At 46.1% G+C, this 18,165-nt stretch overlaps 1 protein-coding gene across 9 annotated transcripts in view; it reads right to left on the bottom strand.

The window, feature by feature from the left end:
- uacaa (uveal autoantigen with coiled-coil domains and ankyrin repeats a) overlaps positions 1 to 18,165 on the bottom strand; it is a 68,420-nt gene that overhangs the window by 24,222 nt on the left and 26,033 nt on the right. For 5 of the 9 annotated variants that reach the window (XR_006035065.1, XR_006035066.1, XR_006035064.1 and 2 more), the window contains 5 exons: positions 17,924 to 18,105; positions 13,985 to 14,022; positions 10,680 to 10,814; positions 5,148 to 8,036; positions 4,126 to 4,314 (listed from right to left, as the gene is read on the bottom strand). Coding sequence is in view for 6 of the 9 variants with exons in the window: in XM_042110024.1 (XP_041965958.1) it covers positions 4,126 to 4,314; positions 5,148 to 8,036; positions 10,680 to 10,814; positions 13,985 to 14,022; positions 17,924 to 18,105 (3,433 nt within the window). In the remaining 3 variants the exon portion in view is untranslated. The remainder of the gene's footprint in view (positions 1 to 4,125; positions 4,315 to 5,147; positions 8,037 to 10,679; positions 10,815 to 13,984; positions 14,023 to 17,923; positions 18,106 to 18,165) is intronic. The other 4 variants (XM_042110028.1, XM_042110027.1, XM_042110025.1 and 1 more) reach the window with 4 other exon arrangements.

The raw sequence follows: 18,165 nt of genomic DNA on the forward strand, positions 1-18,165 counted from the left end.
ACTAGTCAGAAGTTATTAGGGAAGTGCGGTGTAAGTTTAAATTAATTTGTGCGTAGTGCCGGTGTCATTCATTTATTTTACATGTCTTACAACATATATACATGCATTCACAGTCTAGTGAAGTCAGATATGAGCATACAAAGACGCTTAGAACTCATGTTAAGCTGATGGTAGCGCACTAAATGTGAATGCGCGATTTGATGCGGGCAAAAGTATTGACTGTTACTAACGAAGATATTATAGCAATATTATAAATGTGGCGACGGAATAACCTAGAACTTGGGTAGGCCTAGTGTTTAGTAGTCTATGCAATTGCGGTGATGGCCAAAACTAATGTGAATCGTGGACTATCCTACAACCAAAGAAAGTAAAGGAGATTATTTGTACCTGCGTTAGCCCTACATCTAGATGCATGTTCGGGTTCCGGTCTACCTCTTCCTCTTCCTCTATGGACTGGTCCTCCCATCTACACACTCACTTACTCTTCCTCTCACTCCTACTCTTCCTTAGCCTAGAAATCTAGACGCGCCCCTAGCGGGCTAGTCTAGCAACTCTCCGTTGGCTTGTGAGCTCCAGAAATCGAAACTTAATCAGGCATTGAAATCGTGTATAGAGTCGTTTGGTGGGCTTAACATAATGATTGATGGCAGAGTTGCAACGGTTTGGCTTGAATTCCCTGCTACTTGAAAACAAATATCCTATTGCGTCCTATTGCGTGCAGAGGGAATTTGAAAGACAACTGATTACCCCGCCCCTCGGACTGAGCACTGCGAACGGTGAGTGCCCAGACCCTACATTTTAATGTGGGTCTGGCTCGCCAGGCTAACTCTTCCTCTCACTGCATCATCACCTTCCATTTCTGTTGAAGCCCGGGACTTGCCCTCAACAACACTCCGGCCTGGTGGATGAGTTTACAGTTATGCACCAAAGTGTCTACACCAGACAGCTGTGTCTGATCAATGGGTTCATGGGTGTGGGATTTTGGAAGGCAGTGCTATGAAATAGCAAAGAAGAGAGGTTGTCTGAAATTTCTGTTTCTAAAGTAGAGACATGTGTGTAGTGTTTTGCTGTCAATGTGCTTAAAGTTGTGCAAATTTCTTTTGCTCCTTAAGTGTAAGGTTTTATTAACTGTGGGATACTTTTGTGGTCAACGCACAGCGACAAACACATAGAGGAAAAGGTCAGTCATGTCATCAGGTGTCTGATGTTGGGAAAACACCATTTCTGTGGCTCAAGTGCCAATTTGTCAGCAGAGACTTAAAAAGGTCTATCTGATATTTCCATATTAAATAGTTTTTTTAGGAATACATTTTCATTTGTTGCACATTAGCAATATTTTTTTTTCCTTTTTAATCGCATTTTTATCAGAGACCTGTTCATTATCATGTTTCTGATGCAGATCTTTAAGCCAATTTCATTAGAGAGTAAGGCTAGGGTTTTAAGCATTTGACATTTGACATTTATCCATGTAGAAAAAAAACTTTAATTTAAACTGTATCACTGATATATAGTACAGTACAGACATTGCAGGGGTGTGATTGTCAAAGGTAAAAAAAAAAAGGAAAATATACGTAGTGGCATGCTCCCCCGGAGGAACATTTTGAAAAATAACCCTTTAAATGATGACATCTGATGACTTTTATGGGAAGTATTGATACATTGAGATACATATATTTCAAACATTATAGCATATTACAATACAGCCTATAAGGCCTAAAGAAAACTAATTTATAATAGAGCAAAGTTGATGTAGCCTATAGACCTACACAAGACTAAACCAAATATGGCTGAAATATATAGGCCATCATGATCATTTTGCCAACAGTGACGCAGAACCATAGATTTTTTCCATTTATAACATGTTTTGTTTATAACTTAAACCAACATTGAGTTAAAATGTTGACTAAATTATTTTTTACTATACTCCTACTTGATAATATATAGCCTGCCCCCTAACAGTCCTCTGGGCCTACGTACAAAATAGTGAATCATGTGATAGGCCTACTGATATTTTGATGCTGATTGAAGAGGTTGCAACTACAACAACAAAGGTTGTTGATATTTCAGTTCCAAAGATAATCAAATTACATCGATTCCTCTCCTCCCAAAGTAACACTGTAGGTCCTACACCTCTCCTCCTAAAATAAATGGTAGGCTCTATTTTAAGCTACTGGGATTGTGTAGGCTAAGCGGCTACACTAGTTTTACAAGCGCACACACTAAATGGAGAGCTAGGGTTAAAATGCGGACTGCGCCTTTAAATTGGCGACTTTTTATCTATCAGTACAATGCTACAGTAGGCTATTTCCACTAAATATTCAGCTCAATGTTATGTGCAAGACGTTTACTAAGTATGCCAAAGCTTTGATCTCGCACAGTCACCATAACGTTACGTTTTCTCATGGTGAGAACCGCTGGACAAACGCGAAATGACAAGGTGTTAACTAAACAATGTAGTAGGCCTAAGGTAGACAGGCTTTGAAAACCTGTAAGGTCTGTCACAGCTAACTTCAAGCACAGCATACACACGCAGAAATTAAAATTCAATATCAGCATCACGAGATTCATTATCGGAAAATCCTGACAGCGAACCCGATGCAAAGCCAAAACGAGGGGGGAAAAAACTTCATACATGATGTCTTTTTAAATCAATTTGTTGACCTTTACCGTTTCATGGCTTCTGCTGAGAAGTGCGCCACACACACTGAACTTGAATCAAGCATTCTTCAGACCGTAGCTGATCAACCCGTCTACTTTCACTTTCAATGAAATCCTAGTAAACGGAATACACTACAAGCGGCGTGATATTCGGAAAGATGTGAAGCACAAAACCCGTCGTCATTGGTCATTGTCAGCGGCCTGTTATAATGATGGCCTGTGTAATGCAGAAATATAGCCTACTCTGATCGACAGACCCCCCCCCTGAAAAAAACTCATTGCGTGGGTCTCATTTTCAAGTCGAAAAAAACGGAATTCCGTTTAAAAACGGCAGAATCACACCCCTGCATTGGTAGATGCAATCAGAGACATGCTCATACAGACAGCCCTCAAAATCCAGAGGCATCTGCAAGTATCAGTTGTGGCAATGGTAGGAGAAGCTGCCTGTGTGTGTGTGTGTGTGTGTGTGTGTGTGTGTGTCCCGAGGTCCATTGGCATCAATAAATCTCATTCCTAAACCCGCACAGCGGGACCCAACGACAAGCGAATCACACACACGTGCCCGCTATGGTGCAAAAGTACAATGACCTCCATGGGACAGATATTTCTATCAGTGCTGCTCTCGCTCTGAATAGGCACCGCCACTGATTTACAACACCATCTCCCAGAATGGAGCTTAATGAGATTGCACTGGAATGAAAGAGAGAAGCAATGGGGTCGTGAAGTGTGAATAGGGATGGGCACGGCTGAGGGAATGACTTCACTATGCGACACGATGCCGGGAATTACAGCCTGGTGCGCCTGCATTTTAACCAAGAAGACATTAGATACTGAAAGACTACAATGTATAGTGTTTGTATACTGGCCCTTCCAAACTCCAGATACATTTCTCAGGCAAAATGCCAGCCCCTAAACTAAGTGTCAGACAGGGAGACAGTTCCTTCCAACACCAACAAAACAGTGGAGACAGAGTGGAGACAGCTGGTGGGTGTGCTTCACGCTCTATTGGACATCAGCACAGAAAACAGGACAGATGGGGACAGCTTGTGTGTGAGAAGATGGCAGAAAGAATGTCTCTATCTTATTGCACAACACCAGAAATTAAAGGCCATGCGTCTACCAGTTTCTATCCGTTTATATGCCTGAGATGACTCTACCAGAGTCTTTCTATCAGTTTATACCCTTGACGTTACTACCAACTGACATGACAACTGACTATCCCTGACGGGGCAACAGACTACAGGTTTATCGATCTACCTGTATACCCCTGATATCACCTGTATATCCATGATATCACCTGTATAACCATGAATCATATCACCCAATCTAACTGTATACCCCTGATAGCACCTGTATACCCCTGATATCATTTGTATACCCCTAGTAGCACCTGTATACCCCTGATAGCACCTCTATACCCTGATAGCACCTGTACACCCCTGGTAGCACCCAGGGTCTCTCTCTCACCTCCAGCTGCTGCTTCAGGCAGGTTATCTGGGTCTGGAGGTTGCTGGCGTCTCCCTGGGCCTCTCCATCGCCCGCCAGGCCACTGTGGGCCTCCAGGCATCCAGCTTCACCCCCAGCCTCGGCCCCTGGGGACAGGCAGCCTCGGGCAACCAGCCTGGCTCCCTCACCCTCCTCCTGGAGCCCAGGAACCTGGAGGGGAACATGGCTGATCAGAAAGACAGGCAGGATGGCAGACAGCCAGTAGGAGACAAACAAGCAGGCAGAAAGACAGGCATGCAGATAGAGAAACAGACAGAGAGAGAGACACTTAGCCAGGCAAGTAGTGAGACAGGCAGACAGGCAGGCATGCAGAAATACATGTATGTGGGTAGAGAGAGGCAGGGATAAAGGCAGTGTGGGAGACTAATGACTAGATGACATTTCTCTCATAGAGCAGGAACTCAGCGGGAGGGCATCCATACTCCATGACATGTAGTTAAACACCATGGAAACCAGAGATGGGGGAGGAGACAGGAAAACAAAGACACACACACACCACACACACACACACACACACACACACACACACACACACAGGCCTCATCACTTCATACACCATCCATCACACACATGCATCTTACAAGACATCATATGGGGACATTGTGTAACAGTCATGTTTGGTAAAGCAAGACTGCATCTGGACCATTTTATGCAGAGACTTAAGGGGACCACAATTATCTAAAGAATGATGTGTGTTTCCATATATTATTTGTGTGTAAAATATCAATCTATGATTTCTATGAATTTGATCTATTTGATCTTCCAACTGGTTTTGCCATGAAGGGTCACATGAGTATGTACTGTAAGATGGTAAATACACCTCTAAACCATGTCTCATAACAAAGTTATTTGGTGCTACTGAATAGAGCAGCGTGCTGAAAACAGGCCTGACCTTAACAGAATAACTTTTGATTGCAGTCAGTTTCATCATCTGTTATGGCATGACACAGAGAGGAGTTAAAGCAAAAGCTTCCCTTTGATACCTGAGTGTGTTTGTCATGCTTGCTCTTTTGCCAGAGGCTCTGCTGATACTGGATGCTGTCTGAGGTCTCCAGAGTCTCTGCCACGTGGCAGCAAGGAAGAGGAGCATCACTTGCCTCTCGCTGCTCCTCCTGCTCTTCGTCTCCTGCCTTTCCTCCTCTTCCTCCTCCCTCCTGCAAAGTCAGCCTGAGTTGATCCAGCTCACTCTCCTTCTCACGGGAGTCCATCTCTCTCTCCTGTAGTGCTAGTCTGAGTTGGTCCAGCTCCTTCTCTTTCCCCAGAGAATCCTTCTCTCTCTCCTGAAGAACTCCCCTGAGCTGAGCTAGCTCCTTCTCCTTCTCCACGGCAGCCTTCTCTCTCTCCTGAAGAGATATCTTGAGCTGAGCTAGCTCCTTCTCCTTCTCATTGCAGTCCATCTCTCTCTCCTGTAGTGCTAGTCTGAGTTGGTCCAGCTCCTTCTCTTTCCCCAGATAATCCTTCTCTCTCTCCTGAAGAACTCCCCTGAGCTGAGCTAGCTCCTTCTCCTTCTCCACGGCAGCCTTCTCTCTCTCCTGAAGAGATATCTTGAGCTGAGCTAGCTCCTTCTCCTTCTCATTGCATTCCATCTCTCTCTCCTGAAGAGATATCTTGAGATGAGCTAGTTCCTTCTCGTTTGCCACGGCAGCCTTCTCTCTCTCCTGAAGAGATATTTTGAGATGAGCTAGTTCCTTCTCGTTTGCCACAGCAGCCTTCTCTCTCTCCTGAAGAACTCCCCTGAGATGAGCTAGTTCCTTCTCGTTCTCAACGGCGGCCTTCTCTCTCTCCTGAAGAGATATCTTGAGATGAGCTAGCTCCTTCTCCTTCTCATTGCAGTCCATCTCTCTCTCCTGAAGAGAAGCCCTGATTTGGGCTAGCTCATTCTCCTTGTCCTCAAGTGCAGCTTGCGCTCTTTCCTTCTCCTTTATGGCAGTCGACTCTCTCTCCTGCAGAACACCACTGAGTTCATTCAGCTCTCTCTTCTTCTGCTCCTGCATGGCCTGCTCCCTCTCTTGTAAAGTTAGCCTGAGTTGGCTCAGCTCCTTCTCCATCTCCTCCAAAGCAACTCTCTCTTGTTTCTCCTCTTTCATGACAGCCTTCTCCCTCTCCTGCAGGACAACTCTGAGCTCGTTCAGCTTCCTCTCCTTCTCCTCCAGGGCCGCCTTGTTCTCGCTCCTCTCCCCCTGCATGGCCTGCTCCCTCTCTTGTAAAGTTAGCCTGAGTTGGCTCAGCTCCTTCTCTTTCTTCTCCAGAGCCGCCTTGCTCCCCTTACCCTCCACTAGCATGGCCTGCTCTTTCTGTTGCAGGCTAAGTCTCAGCTGTGTCAGCTCCCTGTCCTTCTCACTGAGCACAGTGAGCTCCCTCTCTCTCCCTTCCTGTGCAGCCTGCTCCTTCTCCTGCAAGGTTAGCCGGAGTTGGGTGAGCTCCTTCTCCTGCTCACTGAGCACAGTCACCTCCTTTACCTTCTCCTTCACAGTGGTCTGCTCTTTCTCCTGCAGCACCTCCCTGAGCTGGGCAATCTCCCTCTCCTTCTCCTCGATCAAAGTCTTCTCTTTCTCCTTCTCCTTCAGCGTGGTCTCCTCTTTCTCCTGCAGCACCTCCCTGAGCTGGGTGAGCTCCCTCTCCTTCTCCTCGAGTGTGTCCAGCGGGACGAAGCGAGTCTTCAGCGCCTCCTGGAAGGTGTCCAGCTCGGCCCGCTGCTGCTGCAGCTCCCTCAGCAGGCCGTTGGCCTCCTCCCGCGCCTCCTGGTACTGCCTCAGGGCCTCCTCCGTCCGCGCCTCCGCCTGCTCCAGCACGGTGGTCAGGGAGCTCGTCAGGGCCGAGTGATCCTCACGAGGGACGTAATCGTCCAGAGGAGGGGGTCTGATGGACGCAGGGTCCTGGGGCTCAGCTGAGGACTGGGTGCCCTGAAGCGCTAGCGGAGGCAGAGACGTGCTGCCTGGGACTGGGGCTTCTCTCCGGGTGGCATGGGTAGGAGTGGTGCTTTGTGCCATGCCAGCCTCCTCGCATGTGTCTTTTAGAGAGGTGGTGTATTTCGCCCCAGTGCCATCTTCATGAGCAGAATGAGGAGAGATGGCACAATGTGTCTCTGTGCGCTCCTTGTCGAACTCATGCCCAGAAGTGGTGATCTGTGCCATCTCCTGTCTCTGACCGGCAGGCAGCATCTCCGAATGGGCCACCTGTGTTTCGCTGTATGCCAGGCTGTCCTGGCCCTTCCGCAGTTTGACAATCTGCCTGCCCATGGCGTCCGACAGCAGCTTCTTGGTGGTGTCCAGCTCCCTGTCCTTCAGACTGGCCTCTGCGTGTGCCAGCCTGGCGTCCACCTCGTCCCTTTCCCGCTCGGCCCGCTCCAGGTGCTGCCGCATCCTCTGCACCTCCTCGGCCAGCTGCTCCTCCCTGACGCGCTGCTCCTCTGCCCGCCTCCGGCTCAGGCTCAGCTCCCCGTGGAGGCGCGCCACCTGCCCCTGCGCCTCCTCCCGCTGCACCTTGGCCTCCTGCAGCTGTGCCCGCAGCTCCTCGACCAGGTTCTCCCGCACGGCCATCAGGTGGGCCTGCATCTGGCGCACGCGCGCCTCCGAGCCCGCCATCCTGCGCTGCACCTCCCGCAGAGCCTCCTCCAGCTGCCAGGAGCGTCCGTGCGCCTCCTTTAGCACCCGCTCCCCAGCCCTCCGCTCCTCCTCGTGCTGAGCCTCCCTCTGGGAGAGCAGCGCGCGCAGCTTCAGAGCCTCGTCCTCCGCCACCTCCTGCCTCCTCCGCACTTCCCGCAGCTCCCGACGGAGCGCCTCCACCTCGCCCACGAAGGCCTCACCCGGGCGGACAGCAGGTCTGGGCACCACAGTGGGCACGGTGGCGGGCATGATGGGTGCTCCTTTAATCTACAGGGCACAGACACAGAAAACAGACACTCTGACTCAATATTTAGTTACTCTGACATGTTCAGTCAACATTAAGCACATTCATCAATATTGAGTTCATCTCACATGTTCAGTCAATAATTACTCAGTTCATCTGACATGCTCAGTCAATGGTTTGTCCACACTGACTCAGCATGAATTGCGATTTAACATGCAGGGTCAGACTTCTGTCAATATCTGGTCCATCCAGCACCTTCAGTCAGTGTTCGGTGCACAATCAATGCAAAGTCTAGTTCACAATCAGCATTCTGGTCATTACACATACCCTTCTTTTTGTCTGAAGCGCTTCGGTCGGCACATCTGTGATGCTCAGTTCTGTCCTTTTAACACTGATTTTCTAAGTGTTTCTAACATGTCTGGTCAGTCTTTCTTTAGTCTATTTAAGACACTCAGACAGATTTCTGTCAGTAAGATGCTTTTTGTCAAGTCATTCAAGTCCATCAAACACCTTTAGTCAATGTGCCGTTTATTTAACATGTCCAGTCAAAGTTCTACTTCTTTAACACCCTGAGGCACAGGCACTGCCAGCAAGTGTGTCTGCATTTGGCAATGAGAGAACAGAACATGTTGGGGCTGTCGTCAGTGCACCGAGCACATCCTGTCAGCATTTAGCTCCATTAAGACTTTCAGGCGGATTTCTGTCAGACGTGTTCAGTCAGCATCCAGTCCACCAAATCTGATGAGTCAGCTCTCTGAGCGGCGAAATCTGACGAGTCAGCTCATTTCCTCAGCTCTGTGCTCGGTATCACTTGGTACAACTTAAGGCAGGAAGATTTCTGTCCTTTCTGTGCAATCCACAGATAACGGCAAAGATCAAAGTGAGGACACAAACCAACCCACACACACACACACACACACACACAGACAGACACAGACAGACACACACACACACAGACACACGCACACACACAGACACACACACACCTCACTCAGACAGGCCTGAAATTAGTTTTTTCCTTTTTTCCATTTCTCCACCCCAGTGCGAGGTGTAACCTTCCCGTCAATAATTCTCTAAATATTAACGATAAGACAGCTCACACAGGACGAGCCGACATCTGGGACTCTGACTTGGAGAATCCATTACAGAATTTCTGCTTTTGCTGTTACTTTGCTACTCACCGCAGTGATAGAGAGAAAGAGAAAGAAAGAAAGAAAGAAAGAAAGAAAGAACGGAAGAATAGAAAAGAGACAGAAAAAGAGAGAGAGATAGAGAGAGAGAAAGAGAGATAGAGAGAGAGAGAAGAGAGCACTGTGTCTGTGCACAGTGTTGCCCTCTGAAAACTATCATTCAGTAACGGGCCTCTTATTCCCTCTGGTCTATCCCCGATCACAAACCACCATTAACCAGACCATTACACCTCACCATTCGCCAAATCTTAGAAACCCAAATTCCTTATCATCCTAACATCTAAAACTTCCCTGAGATCTTTCCAGATCAGTGAGACTTAGGGAGGTGACAGATATCTAGAACGGCCTCTTAATGACGGGTTTGGAAATGGAGGCCAGGCCAACTGATTGGCAAACACCAACGCTCGTTACGCTGCCACTGATCCACCATGCCCAGAGTAGTAAGCTCGAAGGTGTTTTAAGCCGCCACGGTCGACTTCAAGGCAGCGCTGCGACTGTCGACTTCAAGGCACCCAACCCTAACCCTGACCTTAACCCTAACACTTGCGCTCGATGGTGTTTTATTCCCCCAACGTCGTCTTCGAGGCAGTGCTGCCACCGTTGACTTAATGGCACCTTATCTTAACCCTAACCCTAACCTTAACCCATGCCTAACCATAGTGCTTTCCAGGCAGCGCTGCCTTGAAGACAACGTTGGGGGCATAAAACACCAAGAAACAACACTTGCCTAACCCTAGTGCCTTCCATGCAGCGCTGCATTGAAGACGATGTTGGGGGCTTAAAACACCAAACACCCGGTAGTAAAGGGCTCACCAAACTCACTTCCTTAATTGTGTTTCAGATGTTGCATCTGAAATGTTGATCATGGTTTGCAACCTGTTGCTTCATGCTGTTAACTCTGTTGCATCATGGTTTGCTGTTAAACCTGTGGCATACATTTAAAATACATTGGACTTCTTCATCTCTATAGCATATCATGTCAACACGTCACATACTCATCATGTCAACACGTCACACACTCATCAAGTAGCTTCTGTGGAGATGTACGTGAGTGGTCATTTTCCTACAGAGGTGTTGTGTCAACTGTCACTCAGAGTACCCTCCCACACACACACACACACACACAAGCAACAAGCAATTACAGGCAGTCACTGCCGTCTGGTGTGTGACTGACATTTCTAATGCCGTGCAAAGGTTTTATCAAAAGAGCTCTGCTCAAGAGCTCAACCTGTATAGGTCACCTCCATTACATCTGAGGGGGCAGGTCGCAGCCATTATTGGCCACTTCAGAGCTAAATCGATGTGTGTGTGTGTGTGTGTGTCTCATCTATATTGAGTGGGTGCTGGAATGTGGAAGCAGCACGCATCATGTGTTTCTGAGAATATGTGTGTGTGTGTGTGTAATGTTTATGTGTATGTTTTTTTTTGTGGTGTTCACAAGTGTTCATACGAGTGTATGTGAGTGCAGAGACTTACAGGGTGAAGCTCCGCTGGCGACACTCTGTCCTTTACCGAGTCCACTCCTCCTCCTCCTCCTCCTCCTCCTCTTCCTCCTCCTCCTCCTCCTCCTCCTCTGTTGGTCCACTCCACACCAGAGGAGGCCAGCAGGGCCTGCAGTTATTATGAGAATCATATTAGAAATAATAAAACCCTAAAATGACCCTGACACACCATCGATTACAGAGACACCTGCACCTGCTCAACAAACTCTGTGTGTATCTCTCTCTCTCAATTACCAATTCAATTCAAGGTTGCTTTATTAGCATGACTGTGTGTATCTCTCTCTCTCTCTTTCTCTCTCTCTGTATGTGTGTGTTTGTGTGTGTGTGTGTGTGTGTGTGTTTGTGTGTATGTGTGTGTGTGTGACTGGGTGAGAGTGTGTATCTCTCTCTCTCTGTGTATGTGTATACGTGTGTGTGTGTGTGTGTGTGTGTGTGTGCCAAAATGACAAGAGGCAGGCCAGACGATGTCTTTCCGCAGACATCTGGTCACCTGGTGTCCTCTGGCATTGGTTCTTTCTGGACCTCCAGGTCTTGCACTGCACTTTTGAATTCAGCCCAATGTAGACCACACCAACACACACACACACACACACACACACACACACACACACACACACACACACACACACACTCACACTCACACTCACCTCACTCACACACACACACACTCCTAAACAAAATCAGGCACACACTCCAAAACAAAATCAGGCGCACACACACACACACACACACACACTCCTAAGCACTCATAACCCCACTCTGATGCACTACCTCTGATTAGTCTCTTTAGGTGATTTTTTTCACTACAAAATCAATACCACAGAAGAACTGAGCATAATTAGAAGAATGTGTGTGTGTCTGTATCTGTGCGTGTGTGTGTGTCTGTATCTGTGCATGTGTGTGTGTCTGTATCTGTGTGTATGTGTGTGTGTGTCTGTATCTGTGCATGTGTGTGTGTCTGTATCTGTGTGTGTTTGTATGTGTGCGTGTGTGTGTGTTTGTATCTGTGCGTGTGTGTGTATGTGTGTCTGTATCTGTGTGTGTGTGTGTGTGTGTCTGTATCTGTGTGTGCGTGTGTGTGTGTGTGTGTGTGTGTGTGTGTGTGTGTATCTGTGCGTGTGCGTGCGTGTGTGTGTGTCTGTATCTGTGCGTGTGTGTGTGTGCGCACATGTTCAGGCACGTGTGCATGTATGTATTGACTGTGTTTATATACTTATATGTGTATATATCTGTATGTCATCTGAGAAAGTCATTTGCTTTATTGATTTTATCACTCCTCATCCTTCATGGGTCATCACACCATCGACTCCACAGCAATCTGAATTTACAGATAAGATGCTCCCTCCATTTCAATGAATGTGCGTGTCCATTGGTGTGTGTCCATTGGTGTTTGAATGTGCCATCCGATTCGGTTTGTATCACGATTTTAAAGGAGAATTCCGGTGTGATATTGACCTAAAGTGTATTGAAACATGATACCGAGTGTGAACGTATGTCTCATAGCCCATCTCGGCTTGTCCCCTACACTCCAAAATCTGGCGCTAGTTAGCCGATGCTACCAACAGCTTTTTCAATAGTGGTGCTTCGGCATCGGGCTAGCCATGCAAATAAATCACTGTTTTACACCCATTTACGAGGCTCAATGTATCTCCACACTTCATTGGTAGACTTCCGAGGGCCCTGACATTTGAGAACTTTGAAAAAGCACTGGTAGTTTACTTACAAGACGATTTATACAGACAGTACCTTCACGAAGTTTAGCGTTTGCAGCCATCTTGAATTTAGTCACGATAAGTCGAGCAACAAGTAAGAATGAACAGGTATGATAAGGGATCAGATTCCAAAAATAATTCAGTGGAAATGCATGGATTCCAGTTTCTTCCAGTAGCAGCAACTGGATTTTTTTTTTTTTTAATTGCTATTTTTTATTACAACTCTACCTCTTTAATTCAGCTGTCTGGTTGAAGCCTGGAAATATTGTAAACAAAGTAGCATAGTTAGCTAGCTTAGCCTATCATAGTCTACTGATTGGACTGTTCAGTTTTCCCATGTGTGTTTAAGTTTCAAGGTAATACTTGTTCTCCTAATTGGGACAGGCCCTTTTGGGAAACGTTGGTATTGAGATGATCAGTCAACTTCAATGCAAGAGTTTTAAACAAATATGTGCAGCATGCTAATGATGCTAAGCGGATTTAATAGTAATTTAGCTAGTCGTCTTCTATGCGTCCTTGCTTTCACGATTGCAAATGTTTTATTTAAGTCGCGCGTGTTCATTTGAGCAGGAGAGGGAGGGAGAGGGAGAGGGAGGGAGCGCGAGAGAGAGCGGGGCAAGGAGAGGGGGTGTACTTCTATACTGTTTGGTAAAGTTGCACACATAGTCTACAATGAAAGCAAGGAGAGGTATGAAATGATTATTTATTTATTTGTTTGTTTTTGGACAACGTAGGCTACCGATAAGTAAAGCGGAGATGTGGGTTGCTTTTGCGGCCGCGTAAGATGCAAAGCACTGCGTGAAACACTAGAAAGGTGTGTCGCGATTCTTCCTTTTTACACCGCGACACAGTATCGTTAATATGAATGTCGCGATTTCGGTTTCAAATCGTATATCGTTACAGCCCTAGGCGTCTGCCAAATGAATAAATGTAAATGTATGTGTGTGTGTGTGTGTGTGTGTGTGTGTGTGTGCGTCTGTGGATGGGTGGCCTTGGTCAGACAGGTCACCAAGGACCCAATAGTCCCTATGAATGAGATCCAGAGATCTTTTGTGAAGATGAGAGAAGCGTACAGAAGGACAACCAGTTCAATCAGTTCATCTTCGTTTCATCAGACCAGAGGATTTTACATCTCATGATCTGAGAGTCGTTCAGGGGCTTTTTGGCAAACTGTGTGTTTGTGTATGTGTGCGTGTGCAACTATGCGAATGTAAGTGGGTGAGGGAGAGTGGTAGAGTGTGTGTCTGCGAGAGGGCATGTGTACACCACATTGACGGCACAAAGAAAGGAAGAAAGAGTGAGTGAAAGAAGAAAGAGAGAGTGAGTGAAAGAAGAAAGAGAGAGTGAGTGAAAGAAGAAAGAGAGTGTGAGTGAAAGAATGACACAAAAGCTATTCAGCAGCCAGAGGAGCATTCTTTCATATCCATTTAAACACAATCACAAAGCAAAACGGCTGACCTCCCACTGCCAATCATATATTTCTATGCATCAGGATAAAAGGATGAAGAAGGGGTGTGTGCATGTCATATCCAATCATATCACTCCAGAAGAGATGTGTGTGTTTTACCTGCTGTGCTCTCTGTGAAGCCTTGGTCACCTTTTTGGCTGTGGACAGAGGAGAGAGAGAACAAACGTGTCATTCAGGACTAGCAGCACACCACAGCACAAGCAATGTGCTTCCAGCCAATTGCACTCTCTCTCTCTCTCACACACACACACACACACACATACATACTGTACACACACACACACACACACACACACACACTCACACACTGTTGGGACCCCCTGTGCCCCCTCAGTATGTTTTGTGCACCTGTAGAAGGCTGTGCATAGGAATTTAAGAGTTCTACTCATCTGTTTTTCTCTTTTTTTAGCTCTTGGATGTTCTCTCTCCCACCATCTCACTATGTTTGAGCATGTGCAACCATTAGTGCAGCTCAGTGCCTGCTTTCTTGCACACACGCCGTTGGGAACTGTAGCCAAATAGTTCAATCTCTGTTTCATCAGACCAGAGGATTTTACTTGCCATGGTTTTTGGCAAACTCCCGGCCAAAAACATGGCTTCCGTCTGGCCACTCTACCATAAAGGCCTGCTTGGTGGAGTGCTGCACTGATGGTTGCCCTTGCACGCAACAATCCATACAGTATATCAGCATGTAACGACACAGGACACACAGAGCATGTAGCGTTCATGTGATCACCACAGGACACACACAGAACATGTAGCGTTCATGTGATCACCACAGGACACACAGAACATGTAGCGTTCATGTGATCACCACAGGACACATAGAACATGTACATGTAGCGTTCATGTGATCACCACAAGACACACACAGAACATTTATATATATTCATATGATCACAGGACACACAGAACATGTAGTGTTCATGTGATCACAGGACACACAGAACATGTAGCGTTCATGTGATCACCACAGGACACACAGCACATGTAGCGTTCATGTGATCACCACAGGACACACAGCACATGTAGCGTTCATGTTATCACCACAGGACACACAGAACATGTAGCATTCATGTTATCACCACAGGACACATACAGAACATGTAGCGTTCATGTGATCACCACAGGACACATACAGAACATGTAGCGTTCATGTGATCACCACAGGACACACAGAACATGTGCACTGCTTGTGCTGCAGAATACATTGAGCAGTGGTCCGAGTCTCCCGTCATCAATACAAGATCTTGGTGAAAAATGAATGCAACGCTGGATGGAAATAAATGCTGTGACATAGCAGAAGCTTGTGGAAACGATGCCACAACGAATGCGTGCCGTAATTAAAGCTAATAGCGGTCCAACGAAATATTAGAGTGTGTGACCTTTTTTTTGGCCAGGCAGTGTATATTTCATGATATACTGTCCAGGGAATGGCTCAAGCATCCAGGCTGTGTGACTATAAATAAAGGGGAGAAAGATTAGATTAAGCTTTACTTCTCAGGATCCACAGCGACACATGAGGCATTAAACATCATCTCCAGCAGATGGATTCACACATGTCTCTGGACAGCCCAGAGAGAAGGAGGGGATTAGTCAGGACTCTTCTTTAACTCTTCTTATTACACACTATTTAACTCTTCTTACTACACACTATTTATTTATGGGCTATTTAACTCTTTGTTTCTGATTATGTTGACACATTTGAGGTTTCACTGTGTTGAGCTGCTGTCCAGTGTAACTAACTGAATTTGACTCTGTTATTGAGGTGTTCCTCCCTCTGCTTCTCCTCTCAGTCAACCTCTTCTCTGTCTCCTCCGAGTCTGTTACATCAGCTAGCAGTGGGTTACATGTGCAGTAGTTATCTCCAGTGGGTTACAGGTGCAGTAGTTATCTTCAGTGGGTTACATGTGCAGTAGTTATCTCCAGTGGGTTACATGTGCAGTAGTTATCTTCAGTGGGTTACATGTGCAGTAGTTATCTCCAGCAGTGGGTTACATGTGCAGTAGTTATCTCCAGCAGTGGGTTACATGTGCAGTGTAGTTATCTCCAGCAGTGGGTTACATGTGCAGTAGTTATCTCCAGCAGTGGGTTACAGGTGCAGTAGTTATCTTCAGTGGGTTACATGTGCAGTAGTTATCTCCAGCAGTGGGTTACAGGTGCAGTAGTTATCTTCAGTGGGTTACATGTGCAGTAGTTATCTCCAGCAGTGGGTTACATGTGCAGTGTAGTTATCTCCAGCAGTGGGTTACAGGTGCAGTGTAGTTATCTCCAGCAGTGGGTTACAGATGCAGTAGTTATCTCCAGCAGTGGGTTACAGGTGCAGTGTAGTTATCTCCAGCAGTGGGTTACAGATGCAGTAGTTATCTTCAGTGGGTTACATGTGCAGTAGTTATCTTCAGTGGGTTACATGTGCAGTAGTTATCTTCAGTGGGTTACATGTGCAGTAGTTATCTCCAGCAGTGGGTTACAGATGCAGTAGTTATCTTCAGTGGGTTACATGTGCAGTAGTTATCTCCAGCAGTGGGTTACAGGTGCAGTAGTTATCTCCAGCAGTGGGTTACAGGTGCAGTAGTTATCTCCAGTGGGTTACAGGTGCAGTAGTTATCTCCAGCTTGCTTTCAGCAGCATGATCATCAGCAGGCTGTTTTTGTTGCTGTTTCTCTCTCTCCTTTCTTTCTCTCTTTCTCTCTCTCTCTCTGTCTGTCTCTCTCTCTCTCTCTGCCTCTCTCTCTCAAATCAAATCAAATGGTGCTTTATTGGCATAAATGAATAAAGTCATTGTTGCCAAAGCTACAGGTATAATATGTTAATAATCAACTTTACATGAATATTGTTGTAAAGATAGAAATGTAATAATGAACGGGAAAACAGGTAAAATAAAAGGATAAATGGTAATGTTACCAAGAGGACAGTAGTAGCTTCATCAGTGCTATACTGTATAAAATATCTCTTTCTCTCTCTCTCTCTCTCTCTCTCTCTCTCTCTCTCTCTTTCTAAGTCATTGTAAACCCGAGGATCTTTCCTGCCCATAAACAGCAGTTGCCCATATTAGTCAGGGGGTGACTAGTAACCCCTTACCCTAAAGAAGTGAGAGAGCAGTTATGTTAAGATGGAATTAATAACTATAGTGATATGTCAATTAAATATAATTTGTGTTACAACCTGGTACATTAATGAAGTCAAATAGCACCATAGACCACCATCTACAGTTCTACATTACTGCCTTGACATTAAAGAATTACAACTTGTGCAGCATTGCACTGTCTCTCCCTACAAGCTTTAAACTTGGCTTGACTCATTCCCATAGATATGGGTACTGATTGATAGAGGTTTTGGGATACTATGTTATGTTTCCAAGCTGATATTCACTTTGAAAACTGGTTCTCTTTAGGTGAAGATTGTTTTTTTCATGTTCTAGTTCTGTTGTCTCTTACACTGTACAATAAATGCCAATTCTGACACTTCTGCAGACAGCCTATGAGTGTTAGCTTTCATTTGATACCATTTCTATGTATATGGTCCTTGTGGTTGTGGAGATATTCAACATTTAGTGTTGGTATGTCATGTTGAGCAGGAAACCAACAAATTGGCCTGAAATTGCTTAAAGTCATACACACACACAAAAAAAATCAGCTTGACAACCACCCTAATGATCATGCTTGCACATAAATTGGATTATATTGCACATTTGCCCACAATTACAGTAGGTAACATGGAAGAAAATGAAAGCACTTTGGAAAAAAAAATCCGCTTTTACCACTTATAAGAATATAGTGTTAAAATGGACAAAAAAACATTTTCTAAGCTGACAACCTGGCTAGAACACATGTTGAGGGGTTAAATATTAATACTGGATAGGTTGTATGCTTGTACCAAAAAGTGTCCGACAGAGTTTTAATATCAATTTTGGCCCCCTGACTATATGAGCCATGTCTGCAGCACAGGGAGCCCTTGGCAGGGGAATAAAGAGAGACGAGGACCCAAGGCACAATCTCCACCCCCACACACACATAAAAACACACATAAAAAACACACCTCTGAAGGCTGTGTCCAAGGCGTTCTTGAGCATGATGATGAGCTGCTGGTCCTGCGTCAGGCGGGCGTAGTGGAAGGCGTCGTGACCCTGGACATCCTGCGCCGTGACATCAGCTCCGGCCCTCAGCAACGCCTCCACAACCTCCTTACTCCCACACTCACACCCCCACATCAGAGGAGTTCTACACATACACACACACACACACACACACACACACACACACACACACACACACACACAG

Source organism: Alosa sapidissima, chromosome 11 (genome assembly GCF_018492685.1).
Source record: "Alosa sapidissima isolate fAloSap1 chromosome 11, fAloSap1.pri, whole genome shotgun sequence".
NCBI lineage: Eukaryota > Metazoa > Chordata > Actinopteri > Clupeiformes > Clupeidae > Alosa > Alosa sapidissima.